Here is a 22,971-nt window from a genome sequence, read left to right as displayed (position 1 = left end):
TGATATTTATAGAAGTAAATACCGAGGTATACAAGTATACAATTCACGATAACCTATTGACGTTTTCTTGTGTTGATAGTATGTTTTAGTATTCACCTTTCCTTATAATTTGTTGACTAAAAAGTCCATGATTACTTTTATCATGATTTCCAGGAAATTTATAAAACTTAGCTTTAACCGCGAAATGCTTCGGTTTCGGTGATTAGGAACTGTAGCATATCTACTTTGGGAAATAAAATACATCTTTGGGACAAAAAGGGTACCGTATGCTTTGAAAAACTGTAAATTGAATATACGGCATTTAATTACGAGTACTTGTAACGCCCCCAGGCTTGCGGATGTCTATGAGCGATGGCAATCATTTGCCATCATGTGATCCGTCTGCTCGTTTGCCTCCTGTCCCATAAAAACAATTTTTATGTATAATTATCATCATCATCATCACCCTCTACAATAAATTTAAAAGGGCAAACAAACATTTCACCGGTTAAAAATACTTATAAGTAGAACATTGACGTAATGTGTATCGGAGGTATGTTTCTGATTAAAATATTATGTAGGTATATCATTCTTGCAAAATTTTCAGGTGTTATTAAAAATATGTTGATTAACTGCATATCTTAAAGATATCTACTTAATCAGTAACAACGTCAATTAATTATCTAGTTTAGGAATTCAAATCATAACCAAGGAATTTTTCGATGTGATATCATGGAACTATTTGGGTATCTGACCTGTGCCACCTTTTCGTTTTCATATCAATCCATCAATTATCGTTTACTTGATACTAGTTTATCAAGATATCTAATTACAAATCGATGTTTCACACATAATAAAATATTTTTGTTGCCCAGTATTTGGCAAACATTTATATGAATTTACCCTTTTGAAGAACCTATACATATTTAGGAATAGAACCTACACGATCACAATATTTGCTAACTGTCAAATGAACAAAATAAAATTTTGCTTTCATGTTGATGCTGTATGCTACTACATTTTGGGGCAGTGTACTTAGGACTTGCTTCTCCAATTGGCAATAACAAACAAATATTATCTTAATCAGAAACTTTCCGTGTGGGAATGATACTGACACAAATTAAATATACAAAATAGTCGCAGAAATATTTTATATAACTTGCAATATCTATAAATAGTACGACTGATAACTGGAGTGCTAAACCAAATAATGGTATCAGGCCTATTTTTATTCCTACTTTATTTGCTTTGTGATGTGTGATCGTTAACCTGTGGTAGTATTTCAATTTGTGACGCAATAACTACGTTTCTAGTTTTCTAATTAATATTTGCACACCAGTGTCTATGACGTTCATGTGTGTCACGGTTAACAACTCAAAATATCTAGATTAAAAGTTCTTGTAGATCTTAGCAGAATCTGATACAAACATGTAGGTTGTTTGCTGTGTTTTATGTTGAAAAGAAAGGCACATCAAAGTGACGCTGCCGTAGTTCAACAAATAATTGTAATAATTATAAGCTCAGTTGATCAGTCCACTCTACTAACTTACACTCAACGTCTCATTTTCTGGATATATTGTTTAACAATCACGTGCATGAAAGATAATTATTTACTTTCGTATTTGAGGCACTTCATCTTTTGTTTTTCATAAATTTTGGTTACGTCAATAATACGTCAACAATAAGCAAATAATGATGTACGTACGATATTATGTATTTGCATAATTCTGGCCATTTTCTTAATAATGTATACTTTGTTACCTACATAAATACAATTAAATATTACGTAAATCGCTATTTAATCTAAGCTAATCGACAAACGAAATCGCTAAACTATTCTCGTCATCTATTGAAAATACGTAAGCAATACATATTTTCAATTTTGTGGTTGCCCATATGAAGTTCTAAATGTGACTTTAACTTTGTTGGTACCAAACTAAAGCCTGGTCAGCAATATAATTACGCGCGAGCGATAAGGATGGGTAGCTTGGGGTCATTGGACAAAATTCTACGTGCTCACGGACCAGGCTTTAATAACATCTATCTCATTAGGGTGGGCTTACAATAAATACGTGTAAGTGAAAAACAAACCACGCATGTCTAAAACTTTCAGAGTAATAATAAAGCTAACGTTTACTGCTTATTTATAGAGATTTAACAATTGCTCGAGAGACCAGCTTAATAAAACAGACACCTAGTTCATACTGACTTCTTTTTGTTAAACCTTTAGTTTGTTAGATGTTTCAGTTTCAATTTATTAATAGAAGACCCTGATCAATATTTCCAATTTTCAATCTCTGATCTGGCTCATATTTTGACTAAGGTAGACAGCTAGAGGCTTGACTCTACATCACTTTTTCACAGTTCGAGACATACGCGGTTCGTCTTGGGAACATTTTACACAGTTTTTTTGGTGGGTTGCATTTATTTTGAATTAATCCGTGATGAGAAATGACGCCTCTACATTCTTATTGTTGGCGGGCCACATTCCTCTTGCCTGATGAAACTAGTGTGCGTCGACGCATCATGCGCGTGCGCCGACAGCGCCAATGCTTTCTAGGTCAGAGAAACAGGTGCTAATGATCTAGCAATGATAATGATGCAAGGACTGGATGGAATTGCCTTGTCTATATCAAAGGTTATGAAATAAGGATATCCTTAGCAATAGAAGGATTTTTATCCCTAAAATGTTAAGGTTTTGCCCCAAAATGGGAACGGGGTACATATGCCTTATCATTATCGTTTTTCAATCAGACCATTTACTTAATTTTTCAAGATCTTTATTTATTAATCAATCAAAATTTAGTACTTGAATCAAAAGTAATCAGAAGTCTTCGAGCTTAGATTCGTACCCTTAATTTTTCAAGATCCCATTTATATTTACGTAAAATGTATCGAGGTGTCGTGGTCATAATGTTTGTTCATCCTCTTTTTCATGTCAGTATGATTGTCTTCAATAGGATAAGTGAGTAACTGATCCCAGTTATGCATTAAGCACAGGTAAAAGTCACACGTTTCTAATTTATAAACAGATGTACCCAAATTCTAGTCAAACGAGGATAAATTTGGCTATTGCATTCCTATCAGATGTTTCACGGATCGTGCCGAATGGCACGAGGACACTGAACAGGTTTGGAGTTCCGTTCGGCGCGTGAGGCTGGCCGTGACGTCACAGCGCCCGCGAGGTCCAAAGGCCGCGGTAACGGTAGCGTATCTCGATGCACGCCCAATTTGGGCGGCCATTATTGGAGTTAATTATACCCGCAAATTACAGGTGCAGATAATACTTTGCCAAAAATAGACATTGAACCGGGACTGTTTTTATTTATGTTAACAGAATATCCTCGATTTCTGAAACGCTTTGGATTGGTGTAGAGTTCTGCTATGTTGAGTTATGTTATGTTTAAGTAAACGGATTTCTTATGACAACCAGTACAAAGTTACACAAAAACCTCTGTCCGGAACCAAAACAAGAATTGCTCGACCCGGACTATCTCGGAGCGCAATGTCATCTTTGACGGCCACTAATTCTTGATCCATTGCTGTTTGTGACTCATGCCTTCGGCATTTCCTACATTTTGCCCTATTTTTAGCCGACGAGGCCCAAAATAGTCCCGATCAAATAAATCAGCCTACACATTCCTTGTGTCACCCGAAATAGTCTGCAAACATCATCACATGACTCCGAATAGGAATTTATGGGGTTGTTGATGTAGTAAGATCTAAATCGAACATTTTCGGTGGGTAGGTGTGTTAATAGCTAAACATTGTGGCCATGTGATTTTGAACTTCAGTCCACATCGTTGTGCTGAAATATTAAAAATAAGAAAGGATGATGGGCGTTTTGGTCCTATTGTCCAATCAAGATCGAGTGACATGTCGTTGGTTAGCTCTTGAGTAGGTCACATCTTTATGTGCTACCTATTTAATACACCTATTTATGAGTGAAGTCAGGAATCTGCGTGATCGAATCAGAAACGAGGAGATCCGCAGGAGAACCAAAGTAACCGACATAGCTCGCAGAATTGCTAAAATCAAGTGGCAGTGGGGGGGCCACATCACATAGCTCGTAGAGACGATGGCCGTTGGGGCAGGAAAGTTCTCGAGTGGCGACCACGGGCTGGAAGACGTAGCGTGGGCAGGCCTCCTACTAGGTGGACCGACGATCTGGTAAAGGTCGCGGGAAGAGCCTGGATGCGGGCAGCGCAGGACCGTTCATTGTGGAAAACCTTGGGGGAGGCCTTTTTCCAGCAGTGGACGTCATTTAGCTGAAACGAACGAACGAACGAAGTCAGGAACAGCTTCTTACTTTGTTTTTTCGGAAAAGTTTGTAATGATTTACATATTAATAAAGAAATTGCAAGAAGTGTCTTTTAATAAAGTTTGTGATACCACGGTTTATACATTCAATCAACACAATAGAAAAAGATGTTTAATTAATTGCACTAATTAAGATAGTAGTCTATTAACCTTCCCTGATATACAAAATAGACACGTGCATAGCACATAGACAAAACATAAACCGTGAAGCACAAGTTACTGACAAGCGCATAACCTTCAACCAAAATAAAAATTGAGATAACACCATTTTTTATAGTCCAACAAACTGTCATCGACTCGATTTCAATTACAAATGGCATAGCAACATGTACAAGCGGTAATCGTGTTGTAATCGTTGCGGGTTCAAAGAGCAGGTAAACATGTGACGATCGGAGGAGTGACGAGAATCGGTAACACGTGGTAGACTAGAGCAAGTTTTAACAAGTATCAGTTCTTCAAACACAGGTGTTTCGTGCAAGATGCCGTCATTGGGCACTCCGGCGCCGGACGACTTGGTGACACAGACTTACAATTTATTTACTTACCTACTTACATGTAGCTACAAGTTTTCAGCGGAAAAGGTGTCTCTACCTTTTTGGGACGTAAAACCCTACCTATGAAAGGGCGTTAATTATCTTGCAATTTCTATCGCTTATTAAAATATAAACGAAAATGGGATGTGATCATGATGAGGTGATACAGATGTACCTACTATTTTGTGTTTCAAGTAATTCATCCTGCATAATGCTAGGTTTGGCACATTAACTTACTGCTAGCTAAATGGAACGTCAAATTCCTACAAAGATTGAATTCCAGATATTTTATCAGTTGCATGCGCCATGATCATGATGACCATATGAATTGTAGTAGTCAATCAAACCTTATTTAAAGTATCCAATGCAGTTTTTTAACCAAAGCATCAAGTGGAGTCACATTAATATGTTAATTGGAATAATCGGTAAAATTTCTGACTCTATCGTGGTACGTATTGCATTCATTGCATCAATTATGAAATAATGTAGACAATGAAACTTCGGGAAGTATTCTTCTTAACTTACTCGGACACCAGGACAGGTGAAGGTAAATAAAAGCTGGTAAAAAGGGCTCGGAATAAGTGTTTCGTAATAACCCGTGCCGACAAAACTGTGATTGATGATCCCAAGTCTACTTGGCAGTGTTATTGACGGGTGGCAAAAAAAGAATAGGCAATGACTGCATCAGACGGGCTGTCAGACGGCTCGGCTCTGGCGGATGACGTTGTGAACTATTTTAGGCTGGTCTTTTGTAACTACATTTTGAATTTTTATGCCGTATTGATGGGTGATTTGAATTTTGCGGCTATGGATCTTTAAAGCTCAATTTCAATGAGTGACGGTTACTCTAATTTGTTGCGCTTGTTAGATTTACTTACTCTATTCTCTATTTCAACCAATTGGGTTTGAATAGCATTTCTGGATAACAAAGTTGATCCACAGACTGCCAGATTACATAAAATGGTTTTGTTCTTTATTAATACTGATAATCACTACTTGAGCATATGCCAAAAAGTTTAGTAAAAACTTACAATGCAGTAAAAACTTACAATGTACTTTACATGTTATATTACTAACTTGCATTTTTGTCCCAACCGCAAAAACGATCCACTGTTTTAACACACTGTGGTTTTAGAGCGTACATTGCATAATCTAATCTAATAACATAAATGTTTGGTTGCTATTTTTAGCTCAGCAGTGTTTTAGGAACCGTTGCACCACTAGCACCGCCGAGGTCGGGTATAAACGTTCCGGACTTTGGAACCAGTTGAACTGTATCGTGAATCAGATTCTTGTCATGTCGGACGTCTAACGTTTTCGGAATTGAAATCACGTAGATCCTTATCGCCTGCTGCTTGACGTTAACCATGACATTACGCCAAGCATCTCCGACGCTCTCGTGCTCGACGGCACGTATCACCTCGAGTTAGATAATAAGACCTTCCGAGAGTGGCTTTTATTTTGTTCAACTTAGAGCTATATCCATAGGTCGAACTTTAACATTTCCTTGTATTATGTCTCGTATTTAACTATTCTCAACCTAAGGATTGCGCAAATTCGTCGAAAAGCTCTATCTACATAGAAGTAGTTATTAGACTATCGCGCTAATAATATCAGACAATGATGATGTACCGAGCTTTGAGTCTCACTCAGCTCAACATCGATTTTATCAATTTACGAGAAATCTGGATTTTGGCATATTATTATGCTAAGAACATAAGCTACGAATATTACTAAAAAACAATTAACTTTAGCCTAAGCAGGAAAGTTCTTCGATCTTCTTCTTTTTGTCTTGTCGATAACAAACCTACACAGTGTCAGCCCAAAACTCTGCTACAAGAGTTCTTCGATTGCTCTCATTGCTCTACCTATAAAGTTTATAAGTGAGAGGCAAGCACAGAGGTAAGTATCTACTATCTAGGCCTTCAGACGTCATACTAAAGTTCCACTGACTCATCTTTACATTCGAATAAGAAAAGGTTTCTTTCGCACGTCAAGCAACAGGATACTAAAGACATTGACATTTCACAAATGGACTTTCCAGCTGAACTTGAAATGTTCGCACCCGCTAAATTTTCGCAGAAGTGCAGATTGCATCACTGATTTTACGGTATAGATAGTATAAAATACGTGACAAAGACACGCTTGATTTGCAACTAAGGTACCTGCGTAACATGAGGAAAAGACGTCTTTAAAAAACAGGGGATTTTCTAAGTAAGAGCACAGAATACTCAGTAAGAGTACCTAAAGTGCAAAGAGAGCATACAGCAAAGGGCGTTAGTTTCAATTCATTTTACATTAGTTCGAAATTGACTACTGGCCAACTACAACAAACTGGCCGATTTAGGGGTCAGTCAATAGTTCAATCCGCAACTTCGCTGGATTATTGTGATGGCTCTCATGACTCCTATAAGCATAACTTTAGCTCAACTAGAGGGGTTAACGTTAAAATTAGTAGGTAATTTGCGCACTAATAACTAATACTATTTTAAAAATCCAAGGCCAGCACTACTTAATTGGGTGAATTTCAACAAGTGCATATTTTTGCCTAATTTTGGTGGAAATTGTTATTTGTGTATTTTTATTCTTTAATTATAGATCAAATTTATTGGAAACTTATACTGTTTCTAAAATGATTAAGACATTAAATTTTGTCCAGTAGTTTTTTAGATTTTCCTTACACCAAAATTAAGAGAACACCAAAATTTATATTAAAGCACCAAAATTAGAAAATATGCTGTCAGTCGGTCATATCTTAGTGCCAAGCTCAAGAAATGGTTTTAAATTTACCAGCACCGACTCCAAAAATATTAATCATGGTATATTGTCCTAATAAATAAATAACGACGTACTTATTTTCTACTTTTAAGTGATTGTTGGCGTCGGTTTTAATTTTTTTGTTAAAATTATTTTTTTTCATGCTTTTTAGTTGATTAGTCCTTGTTATTGTCACTGAAGAGGGACAGTACCTATGTTTAATGTGATTAAGACTATAATTTTCCATTTTGTAATGGAAAATTATAGTCTTAATCACAATCCAAGTGTAAATAATCTTCCTAGCAAAATACAGGCTCCCTACTTTAAATATCGGCAACTAAAAAGTATCAATGTATCATGTGTCAATGTATGTATCAACAAATGAGTATTGAGTATCATCTAACTCCTAACTTATGTTGTTTGACCTTTCATCATCAGCTCATCTTAAATACCTGAAATAATACAACTGTATGTACATACCTACCTAAAATATTTAAAGAATTATCCTCCAACTCCTAAGCGTTAAGGAGTTTTACCTTCCATCATCACCTCATCAACATTAGATGATGACTACTTGAATAACTTTAGAAAACGTATTGCATTCCTACAAAATTTGAGGTTTACTCTCGATTTCCCTAGGATCCCATCATCAGATCCTGACTTGGTGACAATGGGACCACCACATAAGTGTACCCTATAGAACAAAAAAAGAATTTTGAAAATCGGTTCACAATTGACGGAGTTAAGTCGGTTAAAAATGCTTTGGTGCACCACCAAAAACACCAAAATTGACTCACCAAAATTAGATTCTCGTTGAAAAAGCTAAATTATATGAAATCTGTTTTAAATATAACAATAACATTTTAACACATGGTATGAAAACAGTTCCTTTACATTATACGAGGAATTCAACTAAAAAGAATAGCTTAGAAATCTTATACAAAAAGACACCAAAATTGCAGAATTGTTGTCCGTTTAAAAAAAAACAACACATTTACGTTTTTGGCGGGAAGACGCAGAGGTCTTGCACCCGTCTGCCGTCACTGCTCGCGGGGGCGGTACTAAACCTAACGAATGATGGGAGTGTTTAAATCCTGTTTGATCTTTAAAGAAACTGACGAGCTATTTCATTATTGACACCAAAATCATAAATTTTTCGCGGACAAAACTTAAGGACGTGACTTAATCACAGTTATTTGGGAAACTTGCTTAATTTGGTAATCTTAGATAATAGATAGATTGTATAATCCAAAAATATACTTTTTCCCTAAGTTCTGTTTTGATCTCCAGCTAAAAAAATACATAGTGTAAGAAATTAAGGATGTGGACACTGCACCAAAATTAGAAACGCTTAGTTCAATTATTTTTTGTCGAATTTGTAAAAGAAAATACTCATTAATAATGTTGTCCTCAAAATGGAACCTCTGTATATTTTCGTGTAAAAAAAAATCAAAGTTCTATGTCATAAAAAACATATGATTTTCAGCTACGCCGCTCAAAAAATGTGTTTGGGAAATTGACCCAATTACAAATCATCGATAATTTTTTACTTACAGTGAAATCTTAAAATGATTAACGTAATTAAGAACTCATTAATTAATCTCAAAAATGTCGCGCGATCTACTGAAACTTCTTACAAGTAGGTAAATGAAGTGTCACGTTTCGATCATTTTAATCAGAAACTGAAGTAACCGTCCCATTAATTACGAGTTTACTGATAAGACGAATATTTCCATTGATCCGTTGCCAATAGTTGCCATGGAACTTTGCGAAGATTGAACCGGACGTCACATGACATTACGAAAATAAAATCGGCGCGCGCGCCCCTCGCATATTAAAATTGACCCCAGCGATAAGCACCACTTTATTAATTTCATACGTGACTCATTGTATGTTTTTGATGTTATTTCGTAATAACTTAGGCTTTGGCCCCGAAGTCTAACCTGTTACATTTTGATATACTTACTGACAATGAACTGAACTATGTTTATGCGTCGCTCTACCCTCAATCTGTAATATTTGTGTAACAGATCAGTCGACTCTAGCAAACCTATCTCTCCCAGGATTTGGTAATAAGGCCCGGTTTAGACCAAGGAGATGACAGGAGAGATGTGTTTAAACTTTTGAATAATTGATCAAATTTCGTTCTTTCCACATCTCTTCTTCAGAAAAACACTGGTGCATAGAGGAAAAACTCATGCTTAACCAATCGTGATATAAAATCACGCCATTTCACTTGAAGATTAGAGCACCGAGGTTTCAATCAATTTCATAAGTCTATATAATATATAGAATTATCTTCTAAACCAAAGTAAATCGGCGCATTTTTGTTCAAATTCCATTTCTACGTGCTTAGAAAGGCGTAGGTTATGTCTGTATTTATATGGAAAGTGGAAACCGCATTGAACTTTACTTTGAACCTGACATGAATGAAAATTGACACCACACACTACGACGGTACAAAAGTAATTAATAAGATGATAAAAGATTAGTTTTTAATGAACATGTGAATAAATATGGGTATTATTTATGCCAAAGGACACGTCATAAGCTTTTAATGTAAATGTTGAAAGACCTAATTGTTATGTTCATGTAACAAAACTCCTAAGATATTAAATTTTCATAGAAGCTCATTCATTTACACTCGTATTATCTTAATGTAATCACAATTATTAAGATACAAAATAATGCAAATATTATGTTAGAGACGGTAAAATCAGGAAAATTTGCTATACCTACCTAGATTGGCTTGATTGATGGATATAACGTTGTTTGGGTCGATTATCTTAGTTGATAATTTATATCAAATTTTAAAATGCGCATAATCTTGCTGTGGAATTCCCTACTACGTTTGTGTTACGTCGATGTGACGATCCCCTTCAAGCACGTTATTTTATGTGCAGGTCACGTTGCGAAAACCTGGCTGATGGTGAAGTAGACCAGACTACGAAAGGCTACAAGTCGTCTGACAGCCCTATGGATTCTGAGGTGAAACACTGAATCCAGGTATGTTGACAGATTTTTTATCCGTGGATAATTTATACTAATGGAGGGATGGCTATTTTCAGCAGGGATCACATAGTTGATAAAAGAAAGAAAACCTTTTCCCCATATTTATTTAGAGATAAACCAATAGGTGACGAGGATACTGTCGAGGTAAGTACCTGTGAGACATACTTTATGGCATTTTAACATCTTTAACGGGGAGACACACGTATGACACACTTAAATAGTAATTTTATGTTCATGCCTGCTAGTTCGCTTCACTTCACACAATAAGTCATCTAATAAATGAAAAACGAAATAGTAGGTACATTTAGTAGCTGAAAGAAACTTGACTCGTTTTTTCCGGCAATTATCTGCTTTGCTTGCAATTGTAAATTCTGATCGAAGTTGCTAACCTTTAGAACTTCTAGAAGGGTTTGTTACAACTCACATGGTATACGAGAAAACTCTAATAAAAAGTTTATTAGCTTTGACTTATTTGACTATGCAATGCTGAAATTCTAATTGTGCAATAAATAGAGCTTTTATTTTCTTCAGACAGTTCGGAACTGTCCACCGGAACCCGTTGACACCCTGAAATCAAAATTGTCAATTTCTGAGACATGTAATGAATGACATTTTGATATGCTATGTAAGTAGTAAGTACCTATTTCATCTACTTAACATTAGAATTTCTCGAACGTCTCAAGAATAGTTCTCCACCCGCTAACGGTACCGCGCTTCCCAACCCATGAACCGTGTCCGACCACAAAGACGCGGGCAAGAGGCGCCGCGATTATGCTCGCCGACCGCACGTTATCTACGTTAACGGCGCGATCTGACCCGCGATATGGACGCATCCGGATCCTGCTTCGACTTGGGTGATGGGTCTTCCCCGACTGGGTGTTCTATTCTGGAGTCGCTCGCTTTCAGTCTGGTCGAACTCTGAAATTAGTTTAATTATTTAATTACGATTGTTGGACGATGTAGAGTCTTTTCAACTTTATCAGCACTTACTTGGCATTTATTATGTTTGTTGAATTCCTGTTAGCTTATCATTTAAACCACCAATAAAATAAGAGAGACCTAATATCAAAACTGTCAAACGAGTGACTCAACATGTCAAATGAAAGTTCAATTCTAATTCGGGTAAACCCAAACAACCGTCACTACCCCGGAACAAAATCCTACTGTTACAAATAATGCAATCGATTTGATATTAAATAATATTCTAACTGTCCAAAAAGTTCCGGTACAATTACTTCAGTGATTTACGTCCGCAATGATTCATAAAACCCACATAACAAATTTAGTTTTTTGAGCAAATAGATCAACGTGCTAGATAAGAAGATGCGCGTGCGCACCCGTGACGTATCATGCGCGCTGTGCGTGACATCACATCTGCTTCGTCACATGTGTGTGCCCATTTCGGGTATGCCGTCATACATTCCGTCATGTGTTAGCTCATCGGTTTATCATTGTGTCTTTCCACGATAGTTAGAAATACTACTCGTACTAACATCCGACTATCTACCCGCGATGGAGGCAGGAGCCTTATCATAAAATAAATAAATTTCTTCAAACAACTTTACTGCGTAAAATTCGTGGTAAGTGTACCTACAAAACCGGCAAGATCGAGTAGAAGAAAACGATACCAGTAGAATCTTGTTACATTTAAAAAATAATTCTATTTTCATTACTTTTTCAGCATTTCTATGGCTCATTTCTCTTTTCAACATTAGATTCCTATTGTGCTCCTTAGCTTATGACAACCGAACTGGATAACTGCCTTTACCATCTTCTTGATGAAAACTCAGATTTTTGGCAGCACCATTATGGATCCTGCAAATATACAGGTAGACTTCCCTACGTGTTGTATTGCCGCTTGTTGCAATCAGAAGCTAGATTGAAAGCAATATCATTATAAGAGCGTTTACTGCAGTGTTGCACAACACTTCTGAATGTTTTAATTTCAGTTCCCTTTCCTCCTTTCTAAGCGGATACTTAAGTTAGGTACCTCTAAAAAGTAGTTGAATTTAATCATATTGAACTACTTAGGTAGCGTTCGTCGTCATCGTCTCGTTGATGATCACGCATAAATAACATACGAAAGGACAGGCTGATAGAAAACTGAAAAGTAGAAAACCCCCATAGTGCCTACCGTTCAATTTCTCGATCGCCTATAAAACGTACTCGGTACGAGTATAAAATCGAAAGCATTATAGAGTAGCCTTATTAAATTTCAATTTCTGACATTAAGTAGCTATTCCTGTTTTAGTGAGATTCCAGTTTTGACGTATTATTATATTAAATGCTTAATCAGTTGTTATTTTGTAAATTCCTTTAACGTCAGTTCATCACCACAACAGGTGACCTACTTATTACAACCTTCTTACTGAAAAACTGAAAATAAAAGGGGTACCTATACCATATCAAATGAGTCGACTGTTATAGTTTTCTGGCCTACTTACTCTCCGTTACAAAATTTCCCCCAGGGTCAACCAAATAACCAATTTATACGCGAACTAGTTTAGTTTAGTTCACATCTAACACGTCGCGTAATTGTCCCAAAGGTTGCTTTGTAAAAAGTTAACTGCCCGGACCAGAGCATTCATTAATTCTCTCAGAAATCAAACAAACTTGAATTTAATGGACCGACAAACGGATGCGGAGGCGGAGGTGGCTGAAGTGGCCGACTTGGCTTGCAGGTTTTAGAGCACAAAATGATTTCGCTGTTCCTATTTTTTTAATAACTTCATCCTTCTTTGAATGGTAGAGTCGATACCTTTGATATCGTTTCCCACAGCAGTGAAAGTAGTGTTAACGTGTGGTCATAGTCAAAACAAACCATGGAAGTTGTTGCGAGTCTGTCACAGGGTACAGTGGTACAGGGTAGGTGCTAGCGTTTTCTGAAATAGCTCGCGTGAGCTTAGTCAAAATCTCAAAACATTAGATGGCATGTCACCATGTACAGGGTAAGTGGCTGGTGTTTTCTGAAAAAGCTCGCGTGAGCTTAGGCAAAAGCTCAAAACATTAGATGGCATGTCAGTTGATATACATGTCAGTCAAGTAACCTGAACCATACTATTTATGCTGTGTCTGAACTCCAGGTTTGGTGTAATTAACATAAAACAAGACAAGCGAATGCTATTCTTCAGGTAAGTAAGTAAAAGTTAAAAGGAGGTTTTTGATAACTTGGTTGCAAGTAGGTATTAGGACTATTACTAAAGCGGCGAGCTACTGCCGATCGCAATGGGTCGTGAATCACTTGCAGGTATGCGGCCCGCCGCATCAATATTTATATTGTCGGTCTAATTTAAACGTGCGTAAAATACCGCGGCCGACAGATATTCGAAAATAACCATCTCAAATTGATCCCGTGATTCATTGTTCTAATACCCCGCATAGTATCTAAAAAAAATTTACACATCGTTCATCGCTTTCATAAACTCATCCTCAACACCATCCCTTGCATTTGTTAGCCCCATGTCAAAAGCTGATTAATTTGTCAATAGTTTCATCTAGTATTATATTATCTGTGGTTTCATGTTCAGTTGGGTTGAACAATGTAGGTATATACAAACGTGGCTGAAATACCTAACCTTTCTGACCAAATTAAAAAGTTTGAAAATGAAATCATTTTCAATTTCACTAGGTATAATAGCTAAAATCATCTAAAATTAGTTCGCAAAACCAAAAAGCCAACATCACGCGGTGTTCCCAGGCGGTCACCCATCCAAGTACTGACCGCGCCCGACGTTGCTTAACTTCGGTGATCGGACGAGAACCGGTGTTTTCAACGTGGTATGGACGTTGGCGATGAAGTTGGTGAATTTAGTCACAATATTCCAGCTTAGTTACTTTAGTTTGAGTACGTACCGTAAAATTGTGAATTCCATCAGATTATAATCTGAGGAATTTTATTAACCTACTTTTTGTTTTTTTAGATAAGACAAAATATTTCAATTGACAAAATACCCATGATTTATGATAAAAATGTATTTATGTGTTTAAAACTTATTTTTAATTACACAGGGCACAAAAGGCGAACTTATTTAGATCATTGGCATTATCCTCCAGTTACGTTAGTCGAGTTTTTCTTTTCAAAGGAGAACCTGTACACTTTTAGAATCCTGTTAATTAATTTTTCCTCCCATTTTCCATAAAATTCTTCAGCGATTATTTTTTCTTTTTCCCCAACAAACACAAATTAATAATCCTTGTAAGATTGTTCAGTTTACGTGTTACGGAGAAGTGATATTGCTAATATTATAGCGCAGGACAGCATAGCATAGCTTAATTATTTAACTAACTCAACATAAATATAAAAGTTTGGTCTCATTCTACAAACTATATGAATTATTTGCTTATTTTAATGTTATGTTACAAAAAATATAATGTCAGTTTATTACCCGACTGCGTTATTCGTTGCCGTTGCCGACAAATAATTTTTTAAACATTATTTGACATCATTTTTTCTTGTGGCAACACAAACACAATTTGAGTTACACGTCAAATGGTTGATGGTGTTATCCGAATAAAATGTACAATATTTGTCGTAAAAAGTGATAAAATTTAATTATAGTGCATTGTAATTTAATTAACAAACACGCGGGATCATTTGGATGTGTATACGTAGTCATACAATCATTCCTTAGTTATCAACTTTTATGTTTTAAAATAGGCTAAGCTTATCACAAAATGGGCAAGTGTTTTATTCAGTTTGTATGTGTTTTATTGCTTGAAATGCGTGTTTTTACAATTCAGATAATGTTTTCTTGCAGGCGGTTTGTTCAGTTACTTTAGGGGGTTGCTAGGCGCCAGGGAAATGAGGATTTTGATTCTGGGTTTGGACGGCGCCGGAAAGACAACAATTTTATACAAACTTCAAGTTGGAGAGGTAGTGACCACTATACCAACGATTGGCTTCAACGTAGAACAAGTCACATACAAAAACCTTAAATTCCAAGTATGGGATCTTGGAGGGCAAACAAGTATCAGGTGATTGTTACATTTTGTTTTGTAGGTTATGTTCTTTTCCTTATCATGAAAACATAATTTTAGGCTCTAAAACGATAATGCACACTTAGATATCGTATTAAATCAATAGAAAACCTTTAGTAGCACAACAATAATTGATGTTTTATTAGTAATTTTATGATTAAAGTGGTACTTTCAACACACTTTCTAATTAACTGTTTTTAGACTGTTTACTTATTATTTCTTGTGAGTTCTGGCTAATGTATATGCAAATCAATTATTAGTTTGATTGTTATTAACGCATTAGGTACAACATTGTAAGTAAATACATTTAAGACAGGAATGGGAGTAGAACAACAAATGTTTGACGTTCATAAGTGCCAAAATACTGGTCTAAATTGAATAAATATTTTTGACTTCATTTCATTTGAAGTACATCAACATTATTGATTCTAACTACAAGAATTCATGTAAATTTTTATATTTTACTATTATTTCAGGCCTTACTGGCGATGTTACTATGGGAACACAGATGCGATCATTTACGTTGTAGATTCTGCAGATAGAGATCGAATAGGAATATCAAAAGATGAACTTGTGCATATGTTAAGAGTAAGTATCTTTCTTGAACATTACATATAGTATTTTGTCACGTAAAAAGATAGTTTTGAGATGAAAAGTGTTTTGGCAAAAATTAAGACAGGATGTATTTTTTATCTATACTTCCTTCTTCCTCCTTGAAATGATTAATAAAATCATTTGTGTGACATATTGAATATTTTTCGATGGTTCATCTGTATTCAAATAACTTGTTAGGTACTTGTTGAGCAAAGTTTGCATATTACACTTGCAAACTTTACCTCTAACATTTGCGCTTAACATTCATATTAGGTATTACAAAATATTTATTGTTCTAATAAGAAAAATAAATTGACTAAAAGTGACATAAGAGAAAAATCCAATGAGTCATGTCATATCTTCCGCTGCATGTCCTATTCTTTTTTTTAATCCACAATGAGAAGGCAAAAAATTTATTCACAAAACAAAAACACACATTGGCATTGGAGAGAGCTCTTTTCCTGCATGCTCATTCCCACCATTGTCATTCCAGGAAGAAGAGCTAGCGAACGCGATCCTTGTGGTCCTAGCCAACAAGCAGGACATGGCGGGCTGCCTGACGGTAGCCGAGGTGCACCAGGCCTTGGGGCTCGACGCGCTGCGCGACCGAACCTTCCAGATCTTTAAGACGTCGGCGGTACGTGGCGAGGGACTCGACCAGGCCATGGACTGGCTCTCCAATGCGCTGCAGGCCAGGAAATAACAGCGGATGTAGGTGAGATATCCTACTTCCTACTAATATTATAAATGCGAAAGTTTGTATGGATGTCTGGATGTCAACATGTTTGTTACTCTTTCACGCAAAAACTACTGAACGGATTTTGATGAAACTTTACAGTATTGGTGTTTATAACCCAGAATAACATAATAATATAGGCTGTATTTTAATTGTACACGTTTTTGTATTTGCCCACAAATTGTTTCGTAAGATGTCTAAACATTTAGTTGAGACATCTTACGATCCAAAGGCTGGCCTATACCTTGGCCAAAGAATTAGCCTGGCCATCCAGCGTGGCAATGTGGCCAGCCTTCTGGGCACCTTCCCCCAAGACAGCGGATTAAACGAATTTTTTTATTAATAAGCCTTGTATTTTATTTTATTTTTTATTTTTAAATTAGATTTAGTTTAGGTTAATTAAGTAGTTAACTTTAAATATTATTATGTTTTATTTTATTTACGACATATATATTACATTATATATGATTATTGAACATGCTGCCACTTGCTGTTTACTGGCTTACATTTTCACTATTCCCTACCTCCGGGTCGAAAGCTAATCTCTTTGTGACTACTAGACCACGATGTCCGCCGTGGTAGGCGCGATAAAGCGTCACGGACATTTCCGTTGTAGTCAGAACTGCTATGAAACTATTATGCGTGGCTTCCACCAATTGTCAAATAGTGTTCATAAGCTATTAATGTGCAGCAATAGCATTTTTTTTTATAAAAGTTTATTAGCAATTTATTATTACACAAATTACTAATAGTCCCGTTAGCCCCTTGTACTAAGCTAAATATGCTTGTATCACGAGTGAGCTCATCACAATAGTCGAGTGGCGGCGGGGACCGAACCCCCGTTCCCCGGATCACGAGTCGGCCAGTCCGACCCCTTCACCGTTCGGCTATTCACCACTATCAGAGTAAATACAAATGAGTAAGTCATCTTCTTAGAAACGCACCGAGCGCGGTTTGTATGTGAGCGCGCCAATATACGTATGCGGCGCACACGCACACACTGACAAAATTCGGCGCAACCACGACTGGCTCCCCGCTAATCCCCGCTAAATTTTGTCAGTGTGTGCGTGCGCGCCGTATACGTATTGGCGCACTCACATACAAACCGCGCCCGTGCGTTTCTATGAAGATGACCTACTCATTTGTATTTACTATGCCACTATCGATTTGAAGAAGATTTGCAAGAATATTATGAAGAAATCTTGTTATTTTTGTTTACAGGCTATGTCTGAGAACACAAGAAACAAATGGGACTTGCTGGACTGAGTGTGTGAGAGGGGCAGAGATAATTATTTAGTCACCCGTAACGCCATTAGTTTTAGTACTTAGCGTCGCCGCCGAAACGCTTGTCTATGGTAATGTCTATGCTATTTCTATTATTTAACTGGTGTGAATGGATCGAAACTAACATTATTAACGTCATTTGGCTGAAAAAAATATTATGTTACAGTATTATTTTCATAAATATTAGGAGTTTAATCATCAGTGACTAGTGACTAGCTTTTGCAAGTTTGCGGACTGATACGTTTCTTGGTAAAAATAACAAATCAATAAATGCCGATGTCAATTATATGACCAAGCAAGAATGGCAAAACGATATGATCAACTTTACAAGTTAACCTAGACATGCTAGTGGCTCATCCTATTTTACTTGATCTTGTTCACACATTCGTTTGTTTATTCAGTCCTTCAATTTCTCGATCCATTCATGCCAGCTCTTGTCAATTTTTACATAGCAAAGTTGGAAGCTGAAATGTTTCAAACATATTAAAGGTTTAATCGTACTTGACGAACCAGAAGTTGTCTCATACTTGGCCATCAGTAGTTTCTATGAGACGATCCTGAACCTGAAATCGTTATTGTTTCTCTAAACTGATATGCATTAAACATAATTAATTATATTTCGAAATAAATAAAAATTCTACGTCGTTCGTTATTGACCGTCTTGGCTTGGCGACGCCTTACCGTCAAACACAACTTTCAAAAAGATACATAATAACTGAAACCGTATAATATGATTTTTCGTTGATTCTAATAATTGTTGCGGCGTTATCATTCACTCCTGCTGTTCTACAAAATGTTCAGCGTAAAACAATCCACTTTGGGATTATGCGAGTACTATGAAATGTTTCGCCTTAAGCGAATCAAGGCTTCTCTGTCAAGGATCGCACTAAATCCAACGGGTTACAGTTAGTAATAATTACGAATAGGTAGTCAAAAGCTAGCTTCATTGTCTTAAACGAGTGAAACTTAGTTTTGACACATAGAGGGCGCCACTTTGTATGCAACATCTAATGGCAGCGCGATATAGCTTGGAAGTGAGCTTGTGATATTTATTTTGAATAGATAAAACGGATACGTGTGTTTTATCATGTAAAGTATCATGCACATTTGTATGAAATGCGTGACGAATTACTTGAAGATGTTCATATAGCTATAGTCTCGTGAGTATTCTTATATTGCAATGTTCGATCGATTGTTATATTAAATGTATGCTTATTTTATTTATTACAAAGGATAATCAATTCATATTTATAGTACTGTGTGTACATGATAATAAATAATGGGTCATAAACACCAATATTTAAATAATAGCAATATAATTATAATATTTCGTAAGTATTCTCTATTGTATGTTATTTTATTCAAAGAACCTGTCAGCAGTTATGATTCCACTTATTTATGTATACAGTTTTGTTTATAATACATAATATACCACATTCAATTTATCTGCACAAGCAAGTATTTGTTGAAAATTGAATAGTAGAAAGTATTTTAAACAAGTTTCCAGCATGACTTAGATAAGTTAATTATATTGCATCATCCTCGAGTCTCCCAGTATGAATACTATTTATTTATTTACATAGGAAAGTTTGGCGGCGACGCGTTTTATCTAAATGAAATAAATTGTTTTGTAGGGGGTCGATGCGGAGAAGGATGTACCTATACATAAGTTATTATTAATTACAATTAATTAATATATATTTTGTATCAGTGACGTTCACCAAGCTAATTTATATTCTATTGCGGTAAGAGAGAAAGATTGTTCCAAATACAATATCATAAATTAATTTGTGTATTTTATTTTATTATTATTTTAGGTTTGATTCCTTATAGTATTTATATTTGAAATAAATCAGTACACTACTCACATAATCAAAAAGAATGTAGTATAAATCTAAAACACAATTACCTACTTATTAGAGCAAAAACAATTTAATCCAATATTTTAAGAATACGATATTTTGAGAATTTGATATTATGCGAATAAAGGAATTTTCCTTATTCAAGTTATCTGACGATTTCATACCGCCATCAAAAGCCACTTTGGTTTTGAATTGAAGTATTCCACGTAAGATTAAATGTGGAAGCTATCAGTGCCAGCGGATAACTCAACCACAACTCAACCATTGAAAAATAATACTTGCAGGTAAGTAATATTATTATTATCATGATACTGAATAAACATTTCTTCTTACTTTCTTATTTGTGTGAACGTTGGCCAATACCAAGGCTTCCTCCAAGGGCCACTGTCTTCAACGGATAACTGAACAAATGAAAAAGAAACCCAAAATACTTGTAGGTGAGTTATTTATTAGTATTAACGTTGCGTGTCATTTGAACGAGAACCAAGACTTCTTCTCCAAGGGCCAGCGGCGTTTCTTAGGGTCGATGTGCGGGCAGTTGTCCTTCATAAAGAACAGCTTGTAGATCAAGGCCAGGAGTCCAGCACCCACGGCCACTCCGCCTATCATGGGCAGCCATGCGCCGATGCCTTCGCCATCGTTGCCTAGGAAAAAAAATTACTTGAAGATTTTCGGTTTCTACTACAGTCAGTGTCAAACTTGCTTCGTTAGCCTAAGCAGAACTCTACTATAACGTGAGACATAAGTTAGTTTTTTTTGTGCTAAAAAGAAGTCTCTAAATTACTTCTACATTGCCAAGTACCATCTTTACTTATTTGTATGGAGTTGATAATGAAACAGAAATGAGATCTTCAATATCTGTCCTGTTGGTCAGTTTTTGTGGGCTTTGAAGTATGCTCTTAATCTCCATAAGCATTGCCATAAGCTCCTTAATTATTACAAGTTGTAGATACCACACCTTTAGGTAGACCCATAAACCATTTTTTATACATCAGAAAATGCTTTGCGCATACCTATTGGTCGATAGGGACGGCTAGTAGGTTATGTGAGACTCCTCCCACTAAATGAACATTATTTTCTTACCTGAACTACCTCCAGATCTGCCTCTAGCACTCATGCTTGGTCCAAAGCTATAGTTGGCAACTTTATGGCGGCTATTGGCATATTTTCGACTTATGATTGTCTGAAGTAAAAGCTCTCTTGATTGAATTCACCATTCTTGAAATATTTACGTAACGTTATCCATTTTTCTGGTATCCAGTTTAAAAATTTTGTTGTGGCATTTTTTTGACAAATCACGTAAAAATGACGTTACATCTGAAATGTCATAAGTTTTCTTAGTTCTGTCATAAACTGCTGAAACCTCATCGTGAAACTTCTTCCAAATCTATGGAATTTCCAGGAGGTTTACCTAAAAGAGTACCTACTCTCAGTAGGTTTTGGTTTCAGTTTATTTTCGAGTTCGAAAGATAAATAAAATTCAATAGTTATTCCAGTTGTATTTATTTCTTTAGAAATCACTATTTCATTTTTCGGTAGAGAACACCGGGCTTTATATTTCCGAGACTTCTCGTTGGCTTTGGCACAGTGTTCCTACTTATTATTCACAAGTGATTTGCTTTAAAGTCGTGTGTTACGTTTCATTGTAGGGATATAGTATGTCTCGCATCAATATTCGTCTATAGGCCATTTTCTTCTACTTGGGTGTATCCTGTCGCAGTCGCAGAAGTTTCTGCGCTCGCGTTCTTTTACAGGTTCGACCTTCTTTACCGGTTTTTTTACTTCTGGCTCTCCTGTACCCATGAAGTAGAGTAGAGCGAGGAATCCAGCTCCTATTGCTATGCCACCTATGATGGGCAGGTACGGCGTGATTCCATCATCGCCCCCTGAAATTAGAATATGTTTATTTAATATACAAGTTTGTTCTGGAGTTCCTGACACTTTGGTAGGACACAAATGAACAAAGCTTTCTTTAAATATCCTCAGTTTCATTATGACGTAGCAATCATAGTTGGAATAAACAACGGTTGGATATTGCATCGGTGCAATCGCTTCAATTCAAACAGAACTTTATTTATGTGGGCTGTACTTCATAACTCTGACATCACAGTATCCATGATAATTCAGAATATTAAGGCTTACCTGCTCCAGCTCCACCACCAGCCCCAGGAGCTGGTGCTGGTGGCGGTGTAGGAGGTGGTGGGGGTGGCGGTGACGGCGGTGGTGGGGGCGTCGGTGGCGGTGAGTCTGCCATATCCTCTGGTCGCGCTTATATCTCAGTTTGCTCTGTTTCTGCTTACGGTCACATTTCTTGTGGTTGTGGAGGGATAGGGACTCCCTGCGGATCATTTTGGGTGGTAAAAGGTGTTCATTTCGTTTGCGGATCTTTTAAGTGACAAAAGTTGTCAGTTTGGCAGTGCATGTCTTATTAGTTTTTAAAGTTTTGCTGGAAGGGTAGATTCAATTACTGAACGATGTTCAGTAATTAGCGATATCATAAATTCTTCATTTTAAATGTTATTGAAACGTTTTTGCGCCCTATTAAAGTAGCATAGCGTAAAATTTTAATTAGTGGAACCGTAATGAAATATAAATATCACGCATGTTGCGTGCAAATAACTATGCCACCGTCTATAATCTATGATGTTTCACGGACTTTGCTGTCATGTCAATCAAAACTCATGCAAAACTTTGTGAACTTAAAATCTAATTCAAAATAAAAATATGAGAACCTGAAACTTCATGAAATCCAAGATATGTAACAGCTATGAGCCGGAGAGGCGACAGTGATGGCGGGGTGGCCTGATTGGTTGCCGCTCATAGGTGAGGGAGCCTAATTGATTCTTCAGGATAGTCAATTTGTGGTGCAATAGGACGACGAAGAACGTGCTTCACTAATGGCTATCACACGTACTTA

General features: G+C 36.5%; 2 protein-coding genes and 1 non-coding gene across 5 annotated transcripts; 1 reads left to right on the top strand and 2 right to left on the bottom strand.

Moving 5' to 3' along the window:
- Positions 1-14,273: 14,273 nt before the first annotated feature.
- Positions 14,274-14,392, bottom strand: LOC114357756 (5S ribosomal RNA). The gene has a single exon (XR_003656324.1). It is a non-coding gene; the product is annotated as a 5S ribosomal RNA (ribosomal RNA).
- A 669-nt stretch (positions 14,393-15,061) lies between these two features.
- Positions 15,062-19,979, top strand: Arl1 (ADP ribosylation factor-like 1). Of its 2 annotated transcripts, none has more exons than XM_028311488.1 (5): positions 15,062-15,279; positions 15,359-15,575; positions 16,055-16,166; positions 16,666-16,883; positions 18,130-19,979. In XM_028311488.1, exons 1-4 carry the CDS (start codon positions 15,276-15,278, stop codon positions 16,873-16,875), a joined length of 543 nt encoding a protein of 180 aa, XP_028167289.1. In that variant the 5' UTR covers positions 15,062-15,275; the 3' UTR covers positions 16,876-16,883; positions 18,130-19,979. The 2 variants fall into 2 exon arrangements, with proteins under 2 accessions (XP_028167289.1, XP_028167288.1); XM_028311487.1 differs by having other exon boundaries at positions 16,666-16,887.
- Positions 19,980-20,492: 513 nt separating this feature from the next.
- On the bottom strand, positions 20,493-22,463 carry LOC114357746 (T-cell leukemia homeobox protein 3-like). 2 transcript variants are annotated; one of them, XM_028311503.1, is made up of 3 exons: positions 22,197-22,463; positions 21,138-21,940; positions 20,493-20,698 (listed from the first exon to the last, which is right to left on the bottom strand). In XM_028311503.1, the coding sequence occupies exons 1-2, from the start codon at positions 22,306-22,308 to the stop codon at positions 21,723-21,725; spliced, it is 330 nt and encodes a 109-aa protein (XP_028167304.1). In that variant the 5' UTR covers positions 22,309-22,463; the 3' UTR covers positions 20,493-20,698; positions 21,138-21,722. Both variants share the same exon structure in this region, with proteins under 2 accessions (XP_028167304.1, XP_028167305.1).
- Between the last annotated feature and the right edge of the window lie 508 nt (positions 22,464-22,971).

The sequence above is a fragment of the Ostrinia furnacalis genome, unplaced genomic scaffold (genome assembly GCF_004193835.3).
Source record: "Ostrinia furnacalis isolate ACB-3 unplaced genomic scaffold, ASM419383v2 OfSCF3339, whole genome shotgun sequence".
Lineage (NCBI taxonomy): Eukaryota > Metazoa > Arthropoda > Insecta > Lepidoptera > Crambidae > Ostrinia > Ostrinia furnacalis.
This window is presented reverse-complemented; position numbering and strand designations above follow the sequence as displayed.